This window comes from Poecilia latipinna, unplaced genomic scaffold, assembly GCF_001443285.1.
Source record: "Poecilia latipinna isolate Pla-1442-1.1 unplaced genomic scaffold, P_latipinna-1.0 Scaffold869, whole genome shotgun sequence".
In the NCBI taxonomy this organism is placed as follows: domain Eukaryota; kingdom Metazoa; phylum Chordata; class Actinopteri; order Cyprinodontiformes; family Poeciliidae; genus Poecilia; species Poecilia latipinna.
In genome coordinates this window covers 6,024-26,706 of record NW_015113485.1, presented here as the reverse complement: position 1 = coordinate 26,706, position 20,683 = coordinate 6,024, and the positions used below count along the sequence as shown (strand labels likewise).

The 20,683-nt window shown below is 41.2% G+C and overlaps 2 protein-coding genes across 3 annotated transcripts in view; both read right to left on the bottom strand.

The window, feature by feature from the left end:
- Positions 1 to 5,002: 5,002 nt before the first annotated feature.
- Positions 5,003 to 14,750, bottom strand: clk2b (CDC-like kinase 2b). Of its 2 annotated transcripts, none has more exons than XM_015048263.1 (11): positions 14,264 to 14,750; positions 12,508 to 12,595; positions 12,373 to 12,439; positions 12,166 to 12,282; positions 11,926 to 12,092; positions 10,391 to 10,485; positions 8,241 to 8,370; positions 8,085 to 8,167; positions 7,916 to 7,995; positions 7,747 to 7,837; positions 5,003 to 5,942 (listed from the first exon to the last, which is right to left on the bottom strand). In XM_015048263.1, the coding sequence occupies exons 1-11, from the start codon at positions 14,327 to 14,329 to the stop codon at positions 5,760 to 5,762; spliced, it is 1,167 nt and encodes a 388-aa protein (XP_014903749.1). In that variant the 5' UTR covers positions 14,330 to 14,750; the 3' UTR covers positions 5,003 to 5,759. The 2 variants fall into 2 exon arrangements, with proteins under 2 accessions (XP_014903749.1, XP_014903748.1); XM_015048262.1 differs by having other exon boundaries at positions 12,508 to 12,598; positions 14,264 to 14,748.
- A 161-nt stretch (positions 14,751 to 14,911) lies between these two features.
- Positions 14,912 to 20,683, bottom strand: part of LOC106957063 (meiotic recombination protein REC8 homolog) — a 10,445-nt gene continuing 4,673 nt past the window's right edge. The window contains exons 2-15 of the mRNA XM_015048264.1: positions 20,136 to 20,278; positions 19,978 to 20,053; positions 19,734 to 19,854; positions 19,307 to 19,648; positions 19,148 to 19,226; positions 18,978 to 19,059; positions 18,731 to 18,905; positions 17,466 to 17,658; positions 17,123 to 17,304; positions 16,962 to 17,004; positions 16,310 to 16,394; positions 16,153 to 16,233; positions 15,965 to 16,074; positions 14,912 to 15,296 (exon numbers count right to left, since the gene is read on the bottom strand). Of these exons, the coding sequence (XP_014903750.1) occupies positions 15,193 to 15,296; positions 15,965 to 16,074; positions 16,153 to 16,233; positions 16,310 to 16,394; positions 16,962 to 17,004; positions 17,123 to 17,304; positions 17,466 to 17,658; positions 18,731 to 18,905; positions 18,978 to 19,033 (1,029 nt within the window). The 5' untranslated portion in view covers positions 19,034 to 19,059; positions 19,148 to 19,226; positions 19,307 to 19,648; ... (1 more) ...; positions 19,978 to 20,053; positions 20,136 to 20,278 and the 3' untranslated portion in view covers positions 14,912 to 15,192. The remainder of the gene's footprint in view (positions 15,297 to 15,964; positions 16,075 to 16,152; positions 16,234 to 16,309; positions 16,395 to 16,961; positions 17,005 to 17,122; positions 17,305 to 17,465; positions 17,659 to 18,730; positions 18,906 to 18,977; positions 19,060 to 19,147; positions 19,227 to 19,306; positions 19,649 to 19,733; positions 19,855 to 19,977; positions 20,054 to 20,135; positions 20,279 to 20,683) is intronic.

Below are 20,683 nucleotides of genomic sequence, written 5' to 3'. Positions count from 1 at the left end.
GGATTTGCAAATCATTGTGTTCTGTTTTGATTCAACTTTTACACAACATCCCAACTTAATTGGAACTGGGGTTGTAACATTTTTCTTCCACTTTATCAGAATGAACTACTCCAAGTAAAATAAAGTTTGCTGCTGTCACAAGTTATTCACAAAATGTGAATAATATCAAAGGTGTCAATATTTTTCCAAGAAAGTGTAAGTACTTCCTTCCGTCTTTGTTTCCAAATGCGTCCACTTGCCTTTGTTTCTCCAGGTCGGCCTGGTACGACCGAACCACTGAGGGGTCTTTGAGTTTCGAGGCCTTTAATGGAGGGCTCTTCCCCAGTATGTTGCACCTTCTCTTGCCCCTGCCCTTCTTCCCTCTGGGTCTCGCACACAACCTCTTCTCCTTCGGCCCCGCCACACAGCTGGTCAGCCTCCTGATGGGCGACCTCAGCGACTTCTTCAGTCTCGCCACGGACTCCATGATGCGGTTTGGCTGGCGGAGAGGGATCGACCACACCCCTATTTCCTCCACAGCTGACGTGCGGAAGTGTAATGGCTTTCTCCTTCACTCATGTTGTATTAGTCTGGCAGTCTGATGTGTCTCAGCAATAACTCAGGCTGAGACCTACCAAGGACAAGGACAAGGAGTCGGACAAGGCTCAGACGCTCAGGTGTGGGCCTCCCACGCCCCGCTTACACACACATATGAAGCGTTTATCATCAGCAAGACGTCTGGGAAGTCGCTAAACCAGAAAGCTAAGGCACACACAAGGACAAAAAGTGACAAACGTCACTCCATTTATTCCACAGGATGTTGGTGTGTGGTTGTTTCTTAAAACACTACGTAGAGATTTCTTACCCTTCCAGATGGAGAGAGACCTGAGCCCTTTCTGAAGCAAACCAATCTGGACAGAGAGCTCCTGGGGAGACGCGGGTCTGGGTCCTCACGGGAGAAAATAAACTCTTTCCCTCATTACTTGATAGAGACTCGCTCCGCACCTCGCTGCCTCCAGCTCTTCAGTGTAGATTAGAGGACTTAACGAGGGGAATCTCGTTAGCCGTGGCAGAGAATGCACCCAGTGACTCACGTGTCTGTGAGGAAAATTTACAGGCAATGTCACATCGAGTGACCCACGCGTGCACTGCTGGCCTGACTTCAGACCCGTTTCCATATTCCGCTCAGGATTTGGGTCTGAATATCAGGATGCTGACAGGTGACAGAGCGGGAAATCCACCAGATTAACCACAGCGTCTTGAATCCCCCCAAATCCTGATAACACAACAGACTGCTTGTTTATGTGGACAGAAGGAGAAAACAAAGCTGGGAAAAGTGTGACCAAATACTGCTGAGTCTGAAAGAGAGACTATTTCATGAAAGAAACAGTGTAAAACAGGTTCTCAGCCATTAATTTTTAGTTATAATCCATTCAATATAAGTTTCCTTTTTTGCTTCTGACATTCTTAAGTTGAGTGATTTGCAAAAGGAAAGGAAAGGGGGGAAAAAATGTAGCGGAAAGTTGCTGAAGAATGATGACATTTTGAATTCACAACCAGATTTATCCGTCGGTGCAGACATAGTGACAGTAAAGATTTCAGCTTGTTGAAGAGCTTGAAGCTAAAGATTAGAGTAGGTCTTTGTCCAACCAGACGAAATAATTCACAGAAATGTTCCTGAAAGAATCTGATTTAAAGGTGCTCTGTGCTGAGCCCAGTCTGAAACTTTCACTACAGCAAATACATTTCAGAAGTTGTGATAAAACTTTTTTTTAAGAAACTGTGATTATTTTTGGTAACACAGTATCATTGCTAAACATTTAGCATTTAGGTTATTGTGAGAAAATGTGCAGTTATTCTGTTGCTTTAGTGTCTTTGCATTAAAATTAAAGTAAGATCTTTGCTTCTCTTGCACAATTTCTAACAGCAACCAAGGTAAGAGAGTAAGACTTTATTTTTAATGCCAATTTAACCACAAAGGCATGAATAAAGTTATTTAGAAACTATAAATTTCAATGAAAATAGATGGGCCACTAAAATGATACTTTCTATCAGCATCACGCTTTTAGCATTGTGATTTTACTACATTACTTATATTTAAGACTGTTTGAATGTTTTGGACCAAAAACAGGGAAGAAGAAGTACCTGTTCACGACTGGAGCACATTAGGTTTTAAAGAAGACAGGAGGAAGTGATTGGTTTCCAGATGAAAAGCAAAACCCATCCAGTACAAAGAGGTCTGACTGTAGAAAGTCTTCAGAATCTTTCCTCTTTTTTTTGACGCATTTTCCCAATGATTCACGGCCCTTTTTGTGTTTCTGATTGTGAAAAGCAGAAGTATGCAACGATAATTTAGTCCAAGAGAATAAACTCAATTATTTGATTGTATATGTGTTTGATTAAAAAAAATGTTTATACATAAGAAACCCCCCAAAACTCTGTTTTGGGATTTTAAACTCATAGAAACAGTACATTTAATCGTTTATGATGTGCTTTAACATATTTTGAGTTAAAATAAAGGATTGACGAGCTCTGCATCCGCCTTGCTCTCGGTTTGCTGCTTTCTTGTGTTTTCTGTCCTTAAACGTGTTTCCACCGTAAATTTTCTGCTCTTCAGGAGCACTCCAGTTGGCTGGCGGCAAATTAACTCACGTCAACTCGTATTCTTTTCCTTTTCGCTGCTGAGGTTTCTTCCAATTTCTGCCCACAGAGGCTAATGATTTAACAGGATCAGCACTCAGCCACGCCCCCCATGAGCTTGTGTGCAGAAACAGACCTGGGACCAGTTCGAGGAGCAAAAGGAGAGGATAGGCACTTCCTCCCAGCATGGGTTGAAGACAAAAAGACAAAATAGTGACCAAGGAGTCTAGATTTCCTGCTTTGAATTTTGTGAGATCGGGTTTAATTAAGAAAACAATGTGTTTGTGTGTCACCCATAGTTAAACACTTATTGCTGAGAACATTTATGAGAACGAGTGTGTGTGCATGCTGTGTCACGTGCTTGACGCTGATCCATTGCAGAATCCTTTAAGTGGTTCTGGGGCCATCAGTAGAGAGACAAACACACACACACACACACCTCCATCAGGACCCATTGCATCCCATCGCTACTGCTAAATACATCAGAAACAAACTGAATCCTTTAAAATCAAGTCTTAATCATCAGATATTATTTTGTACCTTTGGAGATTTAGCAAAAATGTTAAAGGTAGTCCTCGTAGGTTGTTGTAGTGCAGGCGTCTGCAACCTGTGGCTCTTTGGATCTTCTAAAATTACACTTAATTTCCACTGAATTAAATTGAATTTCCACAAAGAATGACACTAAAGGCACCATTAATGTGTGTTTAGATCTCCTTTACTTGTCATTAGGATGGAATATGTGCTTTTTAAAAAAGAATACCCATCCTCTTTTATGTTTATCTTTATTCTAAATTAAAGTCTAAGGAAAGGAAGACTAAAGACAGGAAAGTGGGAGAGATGGAGAGAAAGAAGGAAAGTAAGATGGGATGAAAGCAGGTAGGAATAAAGTACAAACTAAATAGGCGAAGTTATTTTTTCTACAAAGAGAGGTGAGTTTCTGTCCTGCAGCTGTCTGAAATCATTTACACCCCCAGATCACACACATATAACCGCAGAGGTCAGGGACGCCGCAGAGGTCAAAGCCCAATAAGGATCTCAAAGGAGGCCTAACCCACTCATGTCACAATGAATTACCATGACCTGCATGTGACCTAACATGTGCCTGAGGTGTGTATGATCACTCACTCAGTTGTCATCCATCTAATGCAATAAACATGAGCATTTACGGGTAAATTAAATGAGTTAGTCAATATTTCTTTAGCAGTTTTTAAAGTCTAATTGAAATTATTCACGTCTAAAGATCATCCTACACTCCCACGAGGGAATCTATTATTCAAACAAAAATGTTTCCAGTTTATTTATGGAAATCTCACAAAAAGAAAAAAAAGGAAAAAACTAAACCACAAAAACTGCATGTTGTTTTATTTATTTATTAAAGATACAACTTAAAACTACACTGTTTTCTAACCTCCTCTTGGCTGCACCACATGACTTGCAGTAAATAACAAAACTCTTCTGTTTAACTTCAGTTTATGTCCATGAACCTTCTGAAACCATGCTTGGCTTGCCAAAGAACATGATTATGAACAGACACATCATTTATTTGCACAAACACTCCTCAGTTTCAGCTCTCAGTCAGTCTGCCAAGGCTGCAGAGGGAAGCTGGCAGCCGCTGCACAGCCTTGTGAGCTGCACTCAATCAACCTGCTGGAGGCGGCGGCCTTTACAAGAGCTTCACACTCTGCCAATGCAACATGTGGCTCAGAACATGGAAAATAATACAAAAATAATAATAATAATAATAATAACCAATACATGTAAACACCTGTCCTCTATTGTCTCTGGGACAGGACTGGACTAAAAGCGACTACTAACTATTATTTTAGTTATAGGATCAATTAAAATATTGGCATTCTGAATTTTTTTAAAACCTTTTTATGCAATACTGGATTTTATGGAAGCCATTTTCCTCCACTGGAATAAAAAAATAAATAAACTTACATAATTATGACTTATCTCTCTCGTAATAACGACTTAGCTGTCTTATAATGATTAGACTTAGCGATAAGTCACAATTACTCGTCTAGGAGTAAATGACTCATACGGGAGTCATTACGATTAGCACAGCCAGTAAATTGATTTTCACAGAGTTTCTGCTGATGATACGTCGATTCGCGTTGATGTTTCACCAACCCATGACTGTTTCATACCATAATGAGTGTGATTTAAAACATATATCCACAGAAAATGCGCTAATTTCATCCAGCCAACTGGCGATAAATTTGCACTTACGCAAAAACGCTAGCTAGGTTGCAAGCAAGCTAGCTAGCAAGACTGACTGACTCACTGGATGACGTACTGAACTGAATTTGGCCAAAAATGACTTGAGATAACTTAAAGTGAGCAAAACTGAAAGGACTGAAATGAACAACACAAAACTGAGCTGAAGTGGATTCATCATCGAGCCATTTATTATTCGATCACAGATGTCAGTTCATACAAAATTTATAATAAAAAACCCCCACAGACATTATTATTGTCAGATGACAGAATGTAAACATAAATTTAAGGTTTTGCATTGTCTTGCTTTAAAATGTAAATATATTAACACACTTTGTGATATTTTGTCATTTTCTTGACATGTGAGCTGAAGACTGCATTTCTCCCTGATTTAACTCCGTTTAAGTGCATGAAAGCAAACCTCTATAACAAATCCCCTTTTGTAGCTACATTTCTCTAAGCAGTTTATCTAACTTCTGCCCATTTATAGTGTTTGACGCTGGATCTCATCTAAATAACAGAAAAACTGAACAACTTTTATGATGCAACATGGAACAAATAAGGCGTAAAAGAAGAACAGGGTCCGTAAAGCTAAAAGCTTCCTTCACAGTTTGTTTGAGTATAAATCTAATAAAGAGGATTTGTATTCTTTGGAATAAAGAAGACTTTGTTCAGATATTTACCAGAGTTTCAAACCTTCAGTGTTCAGTCAATGCAATCCAGCTCAGCCTCACTCTAATTTAAACGTTCCTCAGCACAACATCCACCTCTTCATTTGCAAATAAATTAATCCTCTGCCTAATCTGTGAGCCCTCCTTTCGATTGCTCTCTTACAATATGAATACAGTGTTAAGAGCGATTTGTTGTAAACCTGTAAACACATCCATCTGGTCCATGAAGCATCAAGAAGCTCTTCAGGGTCATTTGCTGTTGTCCCAGCTGTTTCTCCAGGCCTGAGTCCGTGCAGGCTGACTGGGCGGCAGGAAGAAGGGATGGTTCAGAGCGGCGGGGAGAGAGATCCGTTTCACCGGGTCGTACTCCAGCATCCGCTCCAGGAGATCAAAAAACTGGTGGTGCTCTCTCCCGTGTGATAACAGGTAGTTCTGGAAATCCACAGAACAATATAGAAGATTGTTATTTAAAGGAAGAAATAAGGGTAAAGGTGACCTACTATTTTTTTTCAATGAACAGGTTAGGATAAGTCTACGGACATTTTTTGCACAACTTTATTCTTAGATAATGAGATGCATAATTATACAACCGTACATCTTTGAAAAGCAGAAGAAGAGCCTCCTGTGCAACCAACATTAACACAGTAAGTGGTTTCTGAGTAGTAAGTCAACCACAAAACATTTGTATTTTCCAGCAGCCATTGTACAGCAGTAAAACCGGCTGAATAAACATGCTAGAGTTCCACTTGGGTTGGTAGGTGACGGTGTTGGGTTTGGCTGTGGTTGCTAGGTAACGGGCTGATCATTAAGTCGTTTGAGTTGGTAGGTGAGGGGCGGTGCCTGCTGATTTGTGATGTTAAATCCTGGAGCTTTTTGAAATGGCTCATTTTCCAGATACCAAAAAAAAGTCTTACTTATTGTCAAAAAAATGGTTGGGTGTTTTTAAAAAAAAAACAAAAAAACATTTGGGCTATTAGAGACCCAAATGACATTACAAAAATGTGCAAAATGTGAATTTTGCATCATAGCCCTGACTCCCAATTTTTGCAGGAGTTAGGAACTTGTTGCTGGGATTTTAGAAAATAACTTCTTATTTGTACAACCTGGACAAAAATATGCACTTCCTTGTGCAGCAGTAATTGCATTTATGCGAGGCTCATTGTATTTGAACCCTGCTGGACCTTAGGGAGGGCTCACAGATGCCGGGAGGTACAGATAAGGATGGAGCGCTCCTCTACGTTCAAGGTTAGATCATCCCAATTAAGAGCTACAATGCTGAGCCAGAAATGCTGGTTCCCAGACTCCCTGTGAGAAACCTCAGTGATAAGACCAATGCAAGTAGGTAGCAAGTCCGTCTAGTTCAGGGGTCTGCAACCTGCGACTCTGGAGACGCATGTGGCTCTTGGAGCCTCCACTCTTGCTAATTTTGGTCAAAGATTGTAGGACTGAGCACTGTTCTTTAACTGGAAGTGATAGCAGAAGCACATTTTCTGTGGTTTGGTTCAATATCTGCATGACATCAAAATGAGATGAATAAACATAAAAGTTTGACTTTCAGCTGATTGTGATTTTGATGATAAATTAAACCCAAAAACAACATTCTTTCACTTAGACTCTGGACTGAAGTGAACATAGACACAAAATAGATGAATAAAATATGCCTTGTACAAAAATAGCAAGGTTTTCATTCAAAAGTGGATGCTTTAAAGAAGCCAAATGAATCTGCTTGTTGTAAAACGTGAATTTGTCTGGATCTAAAACCCCAAAAGAGAAATACAACTCTGATTCGTTAACTGTAAAATAGATACACTTTATAGCTCTACAGCAGTTAAGCTATGTCATTTTCCAAAAGCTTTTATGGCTTTAAAGAAATTAATTTATTAGAAGTGAGGCTAAAAGTGGCTCGATGCGCTGAAGCAGATTCTATAAGTAGACGTTGAGCATGTCCGCTTGCTGTTCTCATCCTTCCAAGAAGTAATAAAGTGCTGTCTGAGTGAAAATCACCATTCCCTGTTTGGTATCTAAGAGTTACAGTTAATTAAGGGAAACTCTCTTTTTCTTATTTCTTAATTTTTTATTTACAGGGCAGCAAACAACAGTGAATCGCAACGAGCCGATATTGTGTCAAGTAGCATTAGCCCTCAGTATTTCATCTTCCTAAGCTGCATTTTCTTTCAATATTTTAGGAAAATATCCAGGGATATGGCAAATTAAATTTGCAGGCCCCTCAGCTTACCCTCAGTGGTTTACACTTAGACTTAACGAAGCGTCCGGCCTTGGAGTTTTCATTCCAGTCCAAATGACCATGATGGAAATACCTGCGCTTCCTGTGGAGAAGAATAAATCAAATTCAGCCAGATGTTTCAGATTGGGTTTCAAAGCACTAAGGGTCGGTAGGTTTAAACCTGCTCCACTGAATCATTCTCAGAGGAATTGGTCCCTGGATTCTCTCCATCATCGCCAGATGCTCTTTATTGTCATGAGTCTGCGGCGAAAAGCGGAGGAGTTAAATCCCACAACAATAACAACAAAACAATATGGCTGAGCAGAGTTTCAGATTTCTGCCCCGCTGACCTGGAAGAGTGTGAAGCCTTCGTAGTATTCGAACAGGATGCAGCCGATGCTCCAAACGTCACACGGGTGACTCCAACCCAGCTCTGAGGGAGACGAGAGAGTTTCACCACCGTCCAAACATCACCGACAGCTTTACCAGTGAAGAGTCCAACATACCCAGTATGACCTCTGGGGCTCGGTAGTGACGAGTGGAGACGACCAGAGAGTGGTGTTCCTGTTCGAAGGTGGCGCTGCCGAAGTCGACTAGCCGCACCGTTGTGTCTCTTATCCTCCGTTCACAACATTTCTACTCAGAAGACACGCAGAGAGAAAGCTTCAGTTTGTATCTCATTTCTTGTTCTTGGAGTCATATGTTCACGCTTCGACTGATTTAATTACAGTTAAACCAGAGAGGAAATGTTTGGGAACACCTGAGACATTTAATTCAAGAAGTCAAAAGCGTTTTCTAGCCTCAGGATAATTACAGTCTTTTTGTGTTTTGAACATATCTAAGGTTTTTTTTTTTTAGGCGGTAACTTTCCTGCTTTGATGAACAAACAACTTATGAAACAAAAAGAAGTAGGCGTTACTTTAACTCTACTTGTTTGTTTGTGTGTTATTTTCATCCGGGTTGCATGTTTTATAGTTTATGAGTTCAGGCGCCGGGGACTTGATTGGCAGCAGACTGCATCTATTGATTCCTCCACCAACAATAACATTTTCAATCTGTAATGAGACCATGGTGGCTGGCAAGACGGCGAGCTGTGAATCAATAATCCCGTGGTCAAACCTTGAAGTCCAAGCCTTTTTATCAAATATGGCAGAAAAAAAGCATCCAGCATCAACTGGACGGGACAACAGGCAACAAACAAATATATAAAGATTTTTCAGAGAAACTGGCGGCCGAACGAGCACAAAATGACATCGACTACAGCACGTTCACCCACGTTGCTGCCCATATTTACTGCAGGCAAATGTGACTCAAATCAGATTTTAGGGGAGGATAAGTGACCAGGTCAGACTTATTAGAACAAGTCTGAACACTCAGATCTTCCCCAATGTGATTTTATTTCTTTTTTTGTCAGATTTGAGCCACTTCTATATTGTCACCTTCCTAAAATAATGGCCTAAACCAGTTTTTGTCAAAAAAAAAAAAAAAAAAAAAAAAAAAAAAACTTTTGGGAAAAATGATTTAGGAAAGTAACAATAATATGTGCTCCTGAATCTGACTTAAACCCAATCTTTTCCGATGTGATTCCAGGGGGAACAACCAAAGCAGTTTTGATCCAACTTTAACGTCACTTACTTGTCTTAACAGGAAATGTTAGCAAGACGGATGACAGTTGCGATGGTTCTGTGAGTTACTACACTAAATTAACAAACGGGGAAACATGAAAGTAACTTTCTTCCATGTTTTTTTTGGAGGAAAGTTACACCTGCGCGGGTCAGTTTCGAACTGCAAACACTGGAGTTGTGATTTCAGAAAAAATTGGATTTGAGCGCCAGCTCTGCAGTGGGACGGCAGCCATATTGGGGGACACACCGCCAATGGAGGCACACTAACCAGCTGGAGTGAGACTCGACAATAGGGGCCATCATAGTACTGAAGCTTCATCTGGAAAAGTGTGAAGCAAAGCTTTTCAACAACAGACAAATTCAGATGGGTTTGGAAAAAGCACCTCATGCACACTGTCAAGTGCGGGGGAGGATCTGTCATGCTGTGGGCCGATATCTCTTCCAAAGGCAAGGAGAATATTCTTAAAGAACATCATGGAGTCTTTAAAACATCAGATTGGTTTAATTAATAAGAAGAAAGAATGGGTTATATTTATGTTTTTCATCAGGATAAAATTCAAAACATAAAACTAAATCAAAACCACCAGATACAAAATTAACTTCCCTCTGATAAAAGTTCCACCTCAGGAACTTTTATCAGATTTGCTAAAGAGAGGATCCAAAACTCTGAAAAGATGTGCAAAGAGAAATGGCCAAAGTTCCCTCTTTCTGCATGCTCTGTAACGAAGTAAAATGCTATAAAACAAATATTGAGCTGGACTATCAGGGTTGTCGTTTTTCAACTTTAATATATTTTTTTTTCTCTTCAAAAGCCACATGTTGCTCAACGTGCAACGGATACAGCCTGCAGTCTTGACGGATAAACCTGTAGCTAAAAGGAGACTTCCTGTGGGTGGCTCATGGTTCTGCTGCTGGGATAAATTTGCATTTAAATAGGAAAACACAAAGGAAACTCTCAGGTTGTTCTGCCACCGCTAATCCCTGCTTTGTCGCCATGAGGCCCCCCTTAAAGGCTGCAGGCCGACCGTCACCTTCTCAGCGTTGTAGACGAGGGAGTAGTTGGAGTTGACGAAGAGGATGTTCTCAGGCTTCAGGTCGGTGTGAGTCAGCTTGTTGTCATGGAGAACTGCGGAAGAGAGCGAGCCAGGACAGAGGATCATTGGATATGTCAGGAGCCAGCGCCCCCCGGTGGTGGCTTCTTCAGCTATGGCAAACTGTCAGATTAATTGAAGAAAATAAATGCTATTTATAATAATAGTAATAATATACATTCATCTTGGTTAAACTGGCCTTACAGTGGGGATAAAACACTTGATATGGAGTTTGAGGAGTTACAAATATTGTACCGATCATTTACATGATCAAAAACAATACATTGTTTTTATTCTTATTTTTTGTTTATTTATAAAAAGTAAAAAGTCATTTAAAGCTAGCTTATTCTGCCAGTTAGTCCTCCAGTCTTTCTGATATTATAGTCAGAAATCATATGTTGGAATTAAATATCATCCTGTCATTTTATCTGTACTTAATTCAGAACAGGAGGTTGTTGTTAAACATCTGTGTCCCCAAAGTAACAAATAATAATAATAATAATAATAATAATAATTACTATTAAACAAAAGCATCTCCAGAGGTCTTTGTTTAATTTATCCCTGAACAAAAAGACTAACAACTTACTCAGGAGTGAATCATATAAATTTACTGTAATACATTCAGCCTTCCTGTTATTTCCTGAGGTTTATGCTCTTGCTCCATGTCTTAATATGTTAATGCTTATCTGTGCTTCCTCTCATTTCTTTTTTAAGTACCTCTCTGAAACTGAAAACATTTTCCTTTAGATCTTTTTCACTCACCAACAACTTCATTGAAGAACAGCATTGGTGTCAGTGCGACTTATTTTCATTTAGTATGATCCGTTTGCTAAATAGGGAAAAATATATATTTTTCAGATGCATCTGTAGTATCTAATTTCAATTTAAATCAGTTTAAATCCATTGTTTGTAAGCTTTATAACATTTGTAAAACAAAAGGGTGATCTACACATCATGATGCTGCTAAATGAATCTACTTAATTTGTCATTTTAAAATCTTTTATTAAAGATTAAACAGTTTTACTATATTTTAGGGTGATGGCATGCTATGTTCTGATTGATTAACTAATTTATTTATGTAAATAATTTTTGGGAAGTTGTTTTTACAGCTTTCTATGTCAGGTAAGACACTGACTGCTTATAACTACTCTACAAAACCCCACAATAGAGAGAAAAAAAACCCCTTAGAATCTCCTTCTGGAGGCTTAGCTTAATTAGAGATTTATATATATTTATATATGTATAGTTATGGACTTGGAACAACGACAAAAACTAAATGTTTCCACACTTAGAAATTAAGAGTTTTTCCCAGGCCTGCAGATTTAAACCAGAAACGTTCGCATGTATCACTCAATCAAACATCTTTTTTTTTTTTTTTTGCAGCCCCACTGTGAAACATCTCCCTACTTTCTTATTGATGAATGAAACGGGTGACGAGGGGAGAGCGTGGCTGCGGGGGTTTGTGTTGCACTCACAGCTGACAGCGTGGCAGATCTGGCTCGCCATGTGTCGGATCTGGTTAATGGGATACGGCAGGAAGTTGTTTGACTTCAAAAAGTCGAAGGTGCTGAGAGACAGCAGCTCAAACGAGATGCACACGTGGCCGCAGAAGTTAAACCAGTCGAGCATCTGAACGCAGTTACTGGAAGGGACACAAACAAACATGAAATGCATTAAATTGTAACATTAATAACTTGCTGAAGTGTTTAACTCACTGCTTGTTCTCGGGATCTTTGGCCCGGATTTTCTCCAGAACGTTTATCTCCAGCTTGGCTGCTTCTCTGTATTTCTCCAAGTTCTTGATGATCTTCAGAGCTACCGGTCTTCCTCCTCTGTGTGATTCAACGCATTATTTCATAGCTAATCCCCGTAAACTCACACACTGATTCCATTTTGCATTAAATCGGAGCAGGAGGAGCTACCTGCTGTGATCCAGACACTGCACCACTTTCCCGAAGGTTCCCTCTCCCAGCGTGTCGAGCAACTCATCTGGAAAACAAGAGGTCGGATTAGTCTGTGTTGTTGGATCCCGCTCTGCCAGATGTTCTGGTACCTACATCTGTCCTCCAGGATGTCCCCCCTGTCGTAGATCAGGCGGCCATTTTTAGAGTCCCGCTCATTTTCAGTTTCAATGTTGATGCTTCTCTGCTGTGGACAAAGTCAAGAAACCATCCTGCTTTCACTAAAAACAGACCGATCCAACTTCAGGAGTTAAAGTTGAAGGTCTCCATTTAACATCCGGCAAATTCAAAGCCACCAGCATGGCGATCAGTTTATAGCGTTATAGGGTTTTTCTTTTGTTTGTACTAAAATCTTCATTTAGATCAGGAGTGTCAAACACATTTTCGTTTTGGGCCAAATTAAGATCATGAATGCTCTTAAAGGCCCAGATGTACAGAAATGTATTGATAAAACGTGTTCACAAGCTGGTAAAATATCAATGAATTCTTAAAATTAAATAATATTACTGAACATCTTTTCAGACCCTCCAGGATTTCATGATTGTTTTGTGATTTTGTGTGTTTTTGGTACTAATTTGGAAATATTTGCGCTTATATATGTCAGTAAATGCAACTTTTATTACTCGCTGTAATAAAAGCGAGTAATAGATCATGGACTACAGTCCCACATCAGTTTAGGCTGAGGCAGCTGTTTAGCACAAGCAAGAAAGTTTTTGACATTTTTTGAGAAAAATCTGCAATAAATATTAATGCAAAAAAAGTGCGGGAATTTGTTAATTTTCAGTGAATCGCCACAATAATTTGCAAGAAACTGGAGGAACTGATTGATATAATTTGGATTAAACAGATAAAAACATGAATTGATTTGACTGATAAAATAATATTTAAGCACACTTAGGGTTTAGATTATAATTTAGAGGGCCGCATAAAAAGCTGTGGTGGGCCGGATTTAGCCCGCGGGCCTCGAGTTTGACACGTGTGATTTAGATGATTGCAGCATTTTGTGTAAATACAATAAATACATAGTTACTTATGAAACAATTTCATCTCTGAAATATTGGTGAGAGCAAATCATTCCTTGGTCTTCATGTTCATTTAAGTAAAATTAAATTGTTGTTTATCTTGTTTTTGAGATTTAACTCACGTATGTGAAAATCTAAAGCCGCTGAGCAATAACATCCAAATGATTTGTTGACATAAAGTGGATCACAGAAGTGATCCCAAACAAACTGTTCATATTTTGTGATGTGACAAATCACCTTATGATAAATTTTTGTTAAACTTTCTTCTTATCAAATTTTGGCAGATTTTTTTTTTTTTTTTTTTAAGTAGTTTGGGACTGGCGAGTTACCAATTTACAAATGCATTTCTCCTACAAATGTGGCAATGAGCTAAACACAAATGCCCCGACTTTGTGTCTTATGTTCACAAAAATCTCACAAAGAGCCCCATACCTCTCAAAACCCAAACTGTCAATTGTTGCGCCATTGATCCCAGAAATGTTAGCACCGTCTAAAAGAGGCTAATAAGAGACTTCTGGTCTCTTTGGATGAGGCCAGCGTCTATTTTGATCCCCATTCTGAGGCTGGTATTAATATCAGAAGCTGAGCATGTAAGCAAAAGAGATACTCAGCACTGGAAACGCGCCAAAAAAACACGCACACAAAAGTCACACTGACCCACATAAACACAAGTGTGTTTGAAAAGCTGGGGAGTTTGTGGATAAACGAACTAAATTGTCTGTTGTTGTTGGTTTGAAGTAAAACTAAAATCATACAAATGAAGAAGAGAGAGACCGACAGATGGAAAAAAAAAAATAATAATAAAAGCGAAATAAATCCATGGTACTCACTGACAGGCGGAGACAGATGCAGTCCAGAAAGCCCTTCAAGAGAGAAAACAGCTCCTTGTTTCCCATCACAAATCAGATACTAGCAAGGTCGAGTTCAAGAGGAAGAGAAGAAGATAGAGGGATGAAGAGCAGACGCAGATAAGCTTTAGGAGCTACGTAGAGAAAAATAACTGAAGATAGCACCATGAATATGAAATAAGTGGCTTCTTAAAAAAAAGACAAAAACAAAAACCAAAAAAAAAACAAGCAGAGGATCTAGAGCTGTGAGAAAGTAGTAAATAGCCTCCAGTGCTGTCAGCAGAAACCTGAAGTGAAGAAAAGACACAAACTTGACAGAAAAGCCAACAAGGAAAGACAGAAACTCAGGAAGAAGTAAGAAAAAACGTAAAAAGAAAACACGAAAAACAGGAGAAAGCAAAAGTACAGACAAAGACGGAAAGTGACGGGCAGAAATGAGACGACAGAAACGGCGAAGGGGTGAGGAGACAGATGCTAATAATAAACTGGTCACAGCCCCCCTGGCCCCCCCACCGGTCCGCAGAGGAGAATTAAGATGTGTGAAGAGGCGGAGGAAGATCAAGTGTCGCTCGGCTCATCTGCCCCACAAACCCTGCGGCATGTAGAACAATCAGCACAAATTCAACACAAACGCGTTTTATTGTTGAAAGGAACACACATGTAAAGAGCTGGAACAATAAAATCAAATATAGGATTCATATTAAATCTCATGTCGTTCGTTAAACCTGCGAGAGCCACCAGAAACACGGAAAACCGAAAGAACTTTAAAACCACAAAACTCATTCTGGTAATACATAATAAAGGGATACATTGGAAATCATGCAACTTTTAAAACTGTGCAGTGGTGGCAGACAGAATTACTGGGTGAAATTGTGAACTCAGAAATCCTCCGAGTCTCAGCTGGGAGCAGATTATGAAGGCTGGTCCAGTTCTTCATATCTGGGTCCGGGGAGGATCGCGATGTCTCCATACGGCTCTTCCTGCTCGGCAGAAATCCTCTTGGACGACAAATTCTCTGTAAACAAAACGATAACGTGTCAGGTTTAGGTTTCCGGTGTCGTCTAAGTTAGTATTCTTTTAGGTAATATAATTTTCACCCTGTGAGGATATGAAAAAAAAAAAAAAAAAAAAAAACCTGCATTTTTGTTTACAAATCTCTTATTTTTAAAAGAATCGTCAAAGCTTTTCTTGTATTAAATGTCAGTTTTCAATCCTGGAAAAGAAAATAGTTACAAGTCGACGACAAATGAGACAAATTTCTTCATGTGACCTGAACTGCATTTGGTTTGCACTGCAAAACCACAAAACCTTACCAAGCATTTCTGGTGGACAAACCTCAGCACACTTGAAATTAACTTACGAGCAACCTTTCAGCAAGAAATATGAGCTTATTTTAAGTCCGTAATTCCTTATTATTGATGGAAAAATACTAGTTTCATTAACAGATTATTTCACCGAGAACAAGACGTTGTGCTGAGACATCTGCACTAGAAACTAGACCAAAACCTTGGAAACATTTTGTGTTTTTGGAGTGTAGAGGAATCAGAATCGTGTTCAACTTTTTGCACTTTAACCACAAATAACCGGTGTTACTGGGTTCAGACATGCAGAGTCACCAGAGGCCACATATCGATCAGAGAAGCTGTAAGGTGGGAGATGTGTGTGGAAATGGCGACTCGTTACCCAGCAGCCTCTGAAAAACGCAGCTGACTGTTCTGCGGTCGGCTCCAGACGGTAAAACCGAGTGAAAAAGCACCGGCTCGCTTTCAGAGTCCGCCAACTCCGGCAGCAGCCTGGGAACGCGGAGACACAAAAGTAAAATGTAAATAAAGGCCCGGTTAAGTTGAGTTTAATAGTCCAGAGAAGCACACCGAGGGGATTCCACTGCCAACTCCTCGATCCTCTCGTCCACCGCCTCTGGGATGTCCTGCAGCGCCGTGGAGACGGTGGAGCTGGAGACAGGAAGGAGGACGCGTCTTAATGCGAGACACCCACCAACAGAGACACACAGGTTTCCTCGTCACCCACCCTTCTCTCTCAGACGTGTACAGAGGAGAAATGTCTCGAGACGCCTCCCGCTGGTCCAACCCGTCCAGAGATGGAGCTGATTGAGCTGCACTCACACGCACACACACACACACACACACACACGCACACACACACACACACACACCACACACACACACACCACAAGATCTTCAGTCTTCATGCGCTGACGAGCTCAAGCCTGGAAAGTGTCAGTCATGACCTTTGACCTGTATTCAACTCGCACAGAGCTATGAAAAATATTTTCCCACATACAGATTCTTTGACCACACTCAAATGTTTTAAATAATCATAAACATATATAATTCTGACTAAGAAAACTAGAATAAGTGTTAAAAAAAGTTTACAAAGTTAAATGTGTGAACAGTGTTTATCAAAGTGAGGGCCGCGGCCCTTTGGGGGACGAGCGGGAGGCGATAAGGGGACGTCAGGCAGTTGAAGGAAAAAAAATGCAAACATTAAAAATCTAATAATGTTTTAATGATGAATTTTTAATTATACATTTTTTAGAATAAAATCTCATCTGTTTTCAGTCACCATAAAAATAAGTTAAAATAACTTATTGAAATGCCATTTCATTAACTATTTATTACAGAATAGTGAAGAAAAGTGATTAAAAAAACATAAATATTACCTGAAATTCTCATCATCTCAGATTCCTCCATTCCTCTCTGGACCTACATTCACACAGAAGCGCACAAACACACACACACACACACACACACACACACACACTTAAAATCCCTCAAATATTCACGCCAGTTCGTTAGTAGAAGCAGAAACGTCTGGCCTCACCTCTGTGGAAACCTCATTGGCTCTCTGCTCCTCGGCTGCCGCCTCCTGCATCGCCTCCCTCTCTCGCTCGCGCTCCGAGTCGGTGGACTCGGGCCCCCGGTCCCCGACCTGCAGGTCGGGCCCCGACAGCGGCGTTATGACCGCCGCCCGCCTCCACAGAGACAGAATCTCCTCAGGCAAAACTGTAGGCATAAAGGCGTGTGGGTCAGAGCAGCAACGCGGGGAAAAGCTTCGCTCGGTACTTTCATCAAAGCTTTAATTCACAGTATGTCGGCGCTGCACACAGAGACTCATTTAGTCAGCAAGTGTTGGATATTATCAAGCGGAAAATAGCTTCACTGACAGCTGCAGGGGTTGCTGAGCAGCTCGGCGGCAGGAATGACCCTGTGAGAGGGAGGCGGGGCGACGGCCGGCGCTCTGGTCTCAGTCAGAGGCTCCTCAATCTGCTGCTGCTGCTCCGACTCCGAGAGCTGCGTCTCCGGATCGAAGAACACCAGCTGCCTCCTCCTCCTCCTCTTCACCTCAGGTTGGACCTCCTGGCGGGGTGAGCGCAATGGGACACAACATTTTAAAAAAACCAGGTGATTGATGATGGGAAGATGGCGGCAGGAGGGGATTTATAGTGCAGAAGCAACGTTAAAGCATGTTGAAACTGTGAGATAATGTCATGAGATGTTTTTGTGTTCCCTGCTCAGCCATAAGACAAGAGCACAATGTTTTAATGAGACAACAAGAAAAATTTAACTAATGAAAACAATTTGTGTCATTTTTCATCATGGCTTAGTAATTATCATGGGTGTTAATTGGACAAGGCGTAAAGACTCTGAAATAAGCAGATCTGTAGGAGGGGCGATTGTTGGTACTGTCACTTTAAATTTAGCTCCTCTGGGACACAACCAGCCGCTAAAACTGACTGACTTGAAGGTGACCCATTATGCTTCCTTCAACAGGTTACAATAGATCTATACAAAACATGTTCATTACATATTTTGCACAAAATATTTCTTAGATAATGAGATTTTAGTCTGATCAGTTCTGCTTATTTTGAGTTCCTTTCAGAATGAGATGGTTTAGGGCGTCTTGTCACTTTAAATCCAAGTAAACTGCTGCTGGCCACGCCCCCAACTCAACGTTTACACTCACAGCTGCAAACAGATGAGCAATTATACAGCTGTACATCTTTGAAAAGCAGAAAGCAGAAGTGGAGCCTCCTGCACAACTAGCAAGAATGCAGCAAGTGGTTTCTGGATGGTAAGTCAACAACAAACCACTTGTCTTTTCCAGCAGCCATTGTACAGCACACACAGAGGTAAAAACCGGCTGATCAGACGTTCTGGAGCTCAGCTTGGGTTTCTAGGTGACGTTCAGTGATTGCAGATTTGTGACATTACATTCAGAGCACAAAAAACTTATTCCCCCCCGAAAAATTCTGTGTTTTATTTTTAAGAACTTGGGCTGTTTTTAGAAACGGCTGAAACCAAAATGGAAGCATGACTTTTGCATAGTGGATAATCTGCATTAAAACATATAAATATATATTTAATCATGCAATTATGATCGAGTAAAAACTACAGTTTTTTAGAAGAACAACAAAAAGAGAGAACGCGCCTCTAACTCGGGGCTCCTACGTCGTCGCCGCGCTGCAGACGGCGGTGAGGGGACGCCGGCCGCCGGCACCCGGGCGACCGGGTCGCTGGGCGTTAAGGGGGTTTCCCCAGAGGGGCCCGACTCCTCCAGAGGCAGCAGCTCAGGGCCCTCGCTGGAGACGGTGGGCGGCTGCAGGCTGAAGGATAAAACAGTCGGTCGGATTTTGTTTCTTCTCATTTGTGTTTGTACGCGAGGAGGGAGGCGTTACTCTGCGATGGATGGAGTCATTTCCTTCATCTTCTCGCTCTCCTCTTCCTCTCTCATCTCTTCTTGAATTGGCTCCAAACCTCCTGTTGACAACGCAGCAGCAGCAGCTCCTCCATTAATTAAGCAGCAGGTAACTTACACTACAGCTGAGAAACAAAATCTTCCTCAAACCTTCTTGAAAGTGACCCAGCTGGTCCAGGAGTAAATCGACAGTTTCTGGAAGATCATCAGTGAAGTCTTCCTCATCAAACTAGATGAGAGAAAAAAAAATGGCCGTGAGGAAAAAATAGACTGAAAGCTTTTTTATAGTTTTTCAGCCAGCAGGCGAACCTCTGCGGCGGGGGCAGCGGCAGCAAGTATCGGCTCACTCAGAGTGATGGATTCTGGGGAAGCGGAGATGCCTGAGGGGAAAAAAAAACAAAAAAAACACAACTCATCGTTTGGCTGTCACACAATCCGGTGAAGACAGGAGGGAAAAATGAGGCAATGGAAGGTGAGGAACGTTTCTTTCCTGACACTAGAACCAAACCATGACACTCCCACCACCACGCAATGTAGCTGCAGCACATAAAGGACAGTCTTGCCATTTTCCGGATGTGGAGAAGCAGAAGTAGCTGATCTGCTCCGTTCATGAAGCTCGGGAGACGATTCTCGCAGAGCTTCCCAATTCATCTGACACAGAAGGCAGGAAAAAAAAACCTCAGTTATCCCGAGCGATGTGCATCGGGCTCGACGCTCGTTTCCTGTCGGTCGGCACCTGCATCAGCTGCGTCGTGTTGGGCATCGTGTCCTGGAGGAGCATCGCTCCAAATAAAGGATCCGGAGCGCCTTCGGTCTCCTCCATGAGAAACAGGGCATCAGGCAGGACTGCAGCTGACCTTGAATGAATAAAACAGGACTTAAAGCAGAAGAAGAAGAGGAAGAAGACAAAGACGAAGAAGAAGAAGAAGAAAAAGAAAAAATGTGTGTTTACTTTACTATATTAAAGCAAATGTTCATACTTGCTTGGGCCGGAAAGATCCGTTTTTCCTGAGCTTCTTTGTTTCAACAGTTGGCCCAGAATGGATTGGACTTCCTCTGGAAGGAAAAAAGTTTGTCTTGAACTCCATCACTGCTTTTTCCCCCAAAAAACCTTTCAGCGTTTTGTAGTTTTTCTCACCCAGAAAGATGGTGCACTGCCGGTGGTAGACCAGGATGATGCCGTACTGCAGCTGTGAGGAGAGGTAGAGGGAGAAGCGGGGTCGCGGCAGGCCGGGTTGAGGCGGGGCGACCCGCTCCAGCAGGTAGTTCATGATGTCATCGCTGCCAAGGCAACAGCTTCGTTAACGTCATCAGTCCTCCGGTTGGTTTGTTTGAGAAACCCAGATGACTTTGTGTCGCCTTAATTATAAACGTGACTGAAAATCGATTGTGGGATTCCTCAAGGCTCCGTTCTCCAAACGCTGCTTTTTTTAAATGCAACTTTAGATTTACTTGTCGCCACATGACAACAGAGTGCAGTCGTGGAGTGCGTCTTTAATTATGTTTTTGCAATGTGGGTAAAAAGCACAGTTAAATGCTTATTTCCACTTGGTTGGAAACTTGCTATCTGTGCAGGGCTCCGTAAAATCCAAATCAGGAAGTTACAGCTCATTCAAAGTGATGCTGTCAGAGTCCTGACCAAAAACACATCAATCTCCTAAACCAGTGGTTCCCAAACTTTTTCTT

What these genes read in the sequence shown, in the direction of transcription:
- clk2b (XM_015048262.1), bottom strand. Translation starts at nt 14,329, where the DNA reads ATGGGAAACAAGGAGCTGTTTTCTCTCTTGAAGGGCTTTCTGGACTGC. An exon ending in GGACATCCTGGAGGACAGAT is followed by an intron (nt 12,440 to 12,507) that starts GTAGGTACCAGA and finishes CTTGTTTTCCAG; the next exon opens with ATGAGTTGCTCGACACGCTG. An exon ending in AAGGCTTCACACTCTTCCAG is followed by an intron (nt 7,996 to 8,084) that starts GTCAGCGGGGCA and finishes TTTTCGCCGCAG; the next exon opens with ACTCATGACAATAAAGAGCA.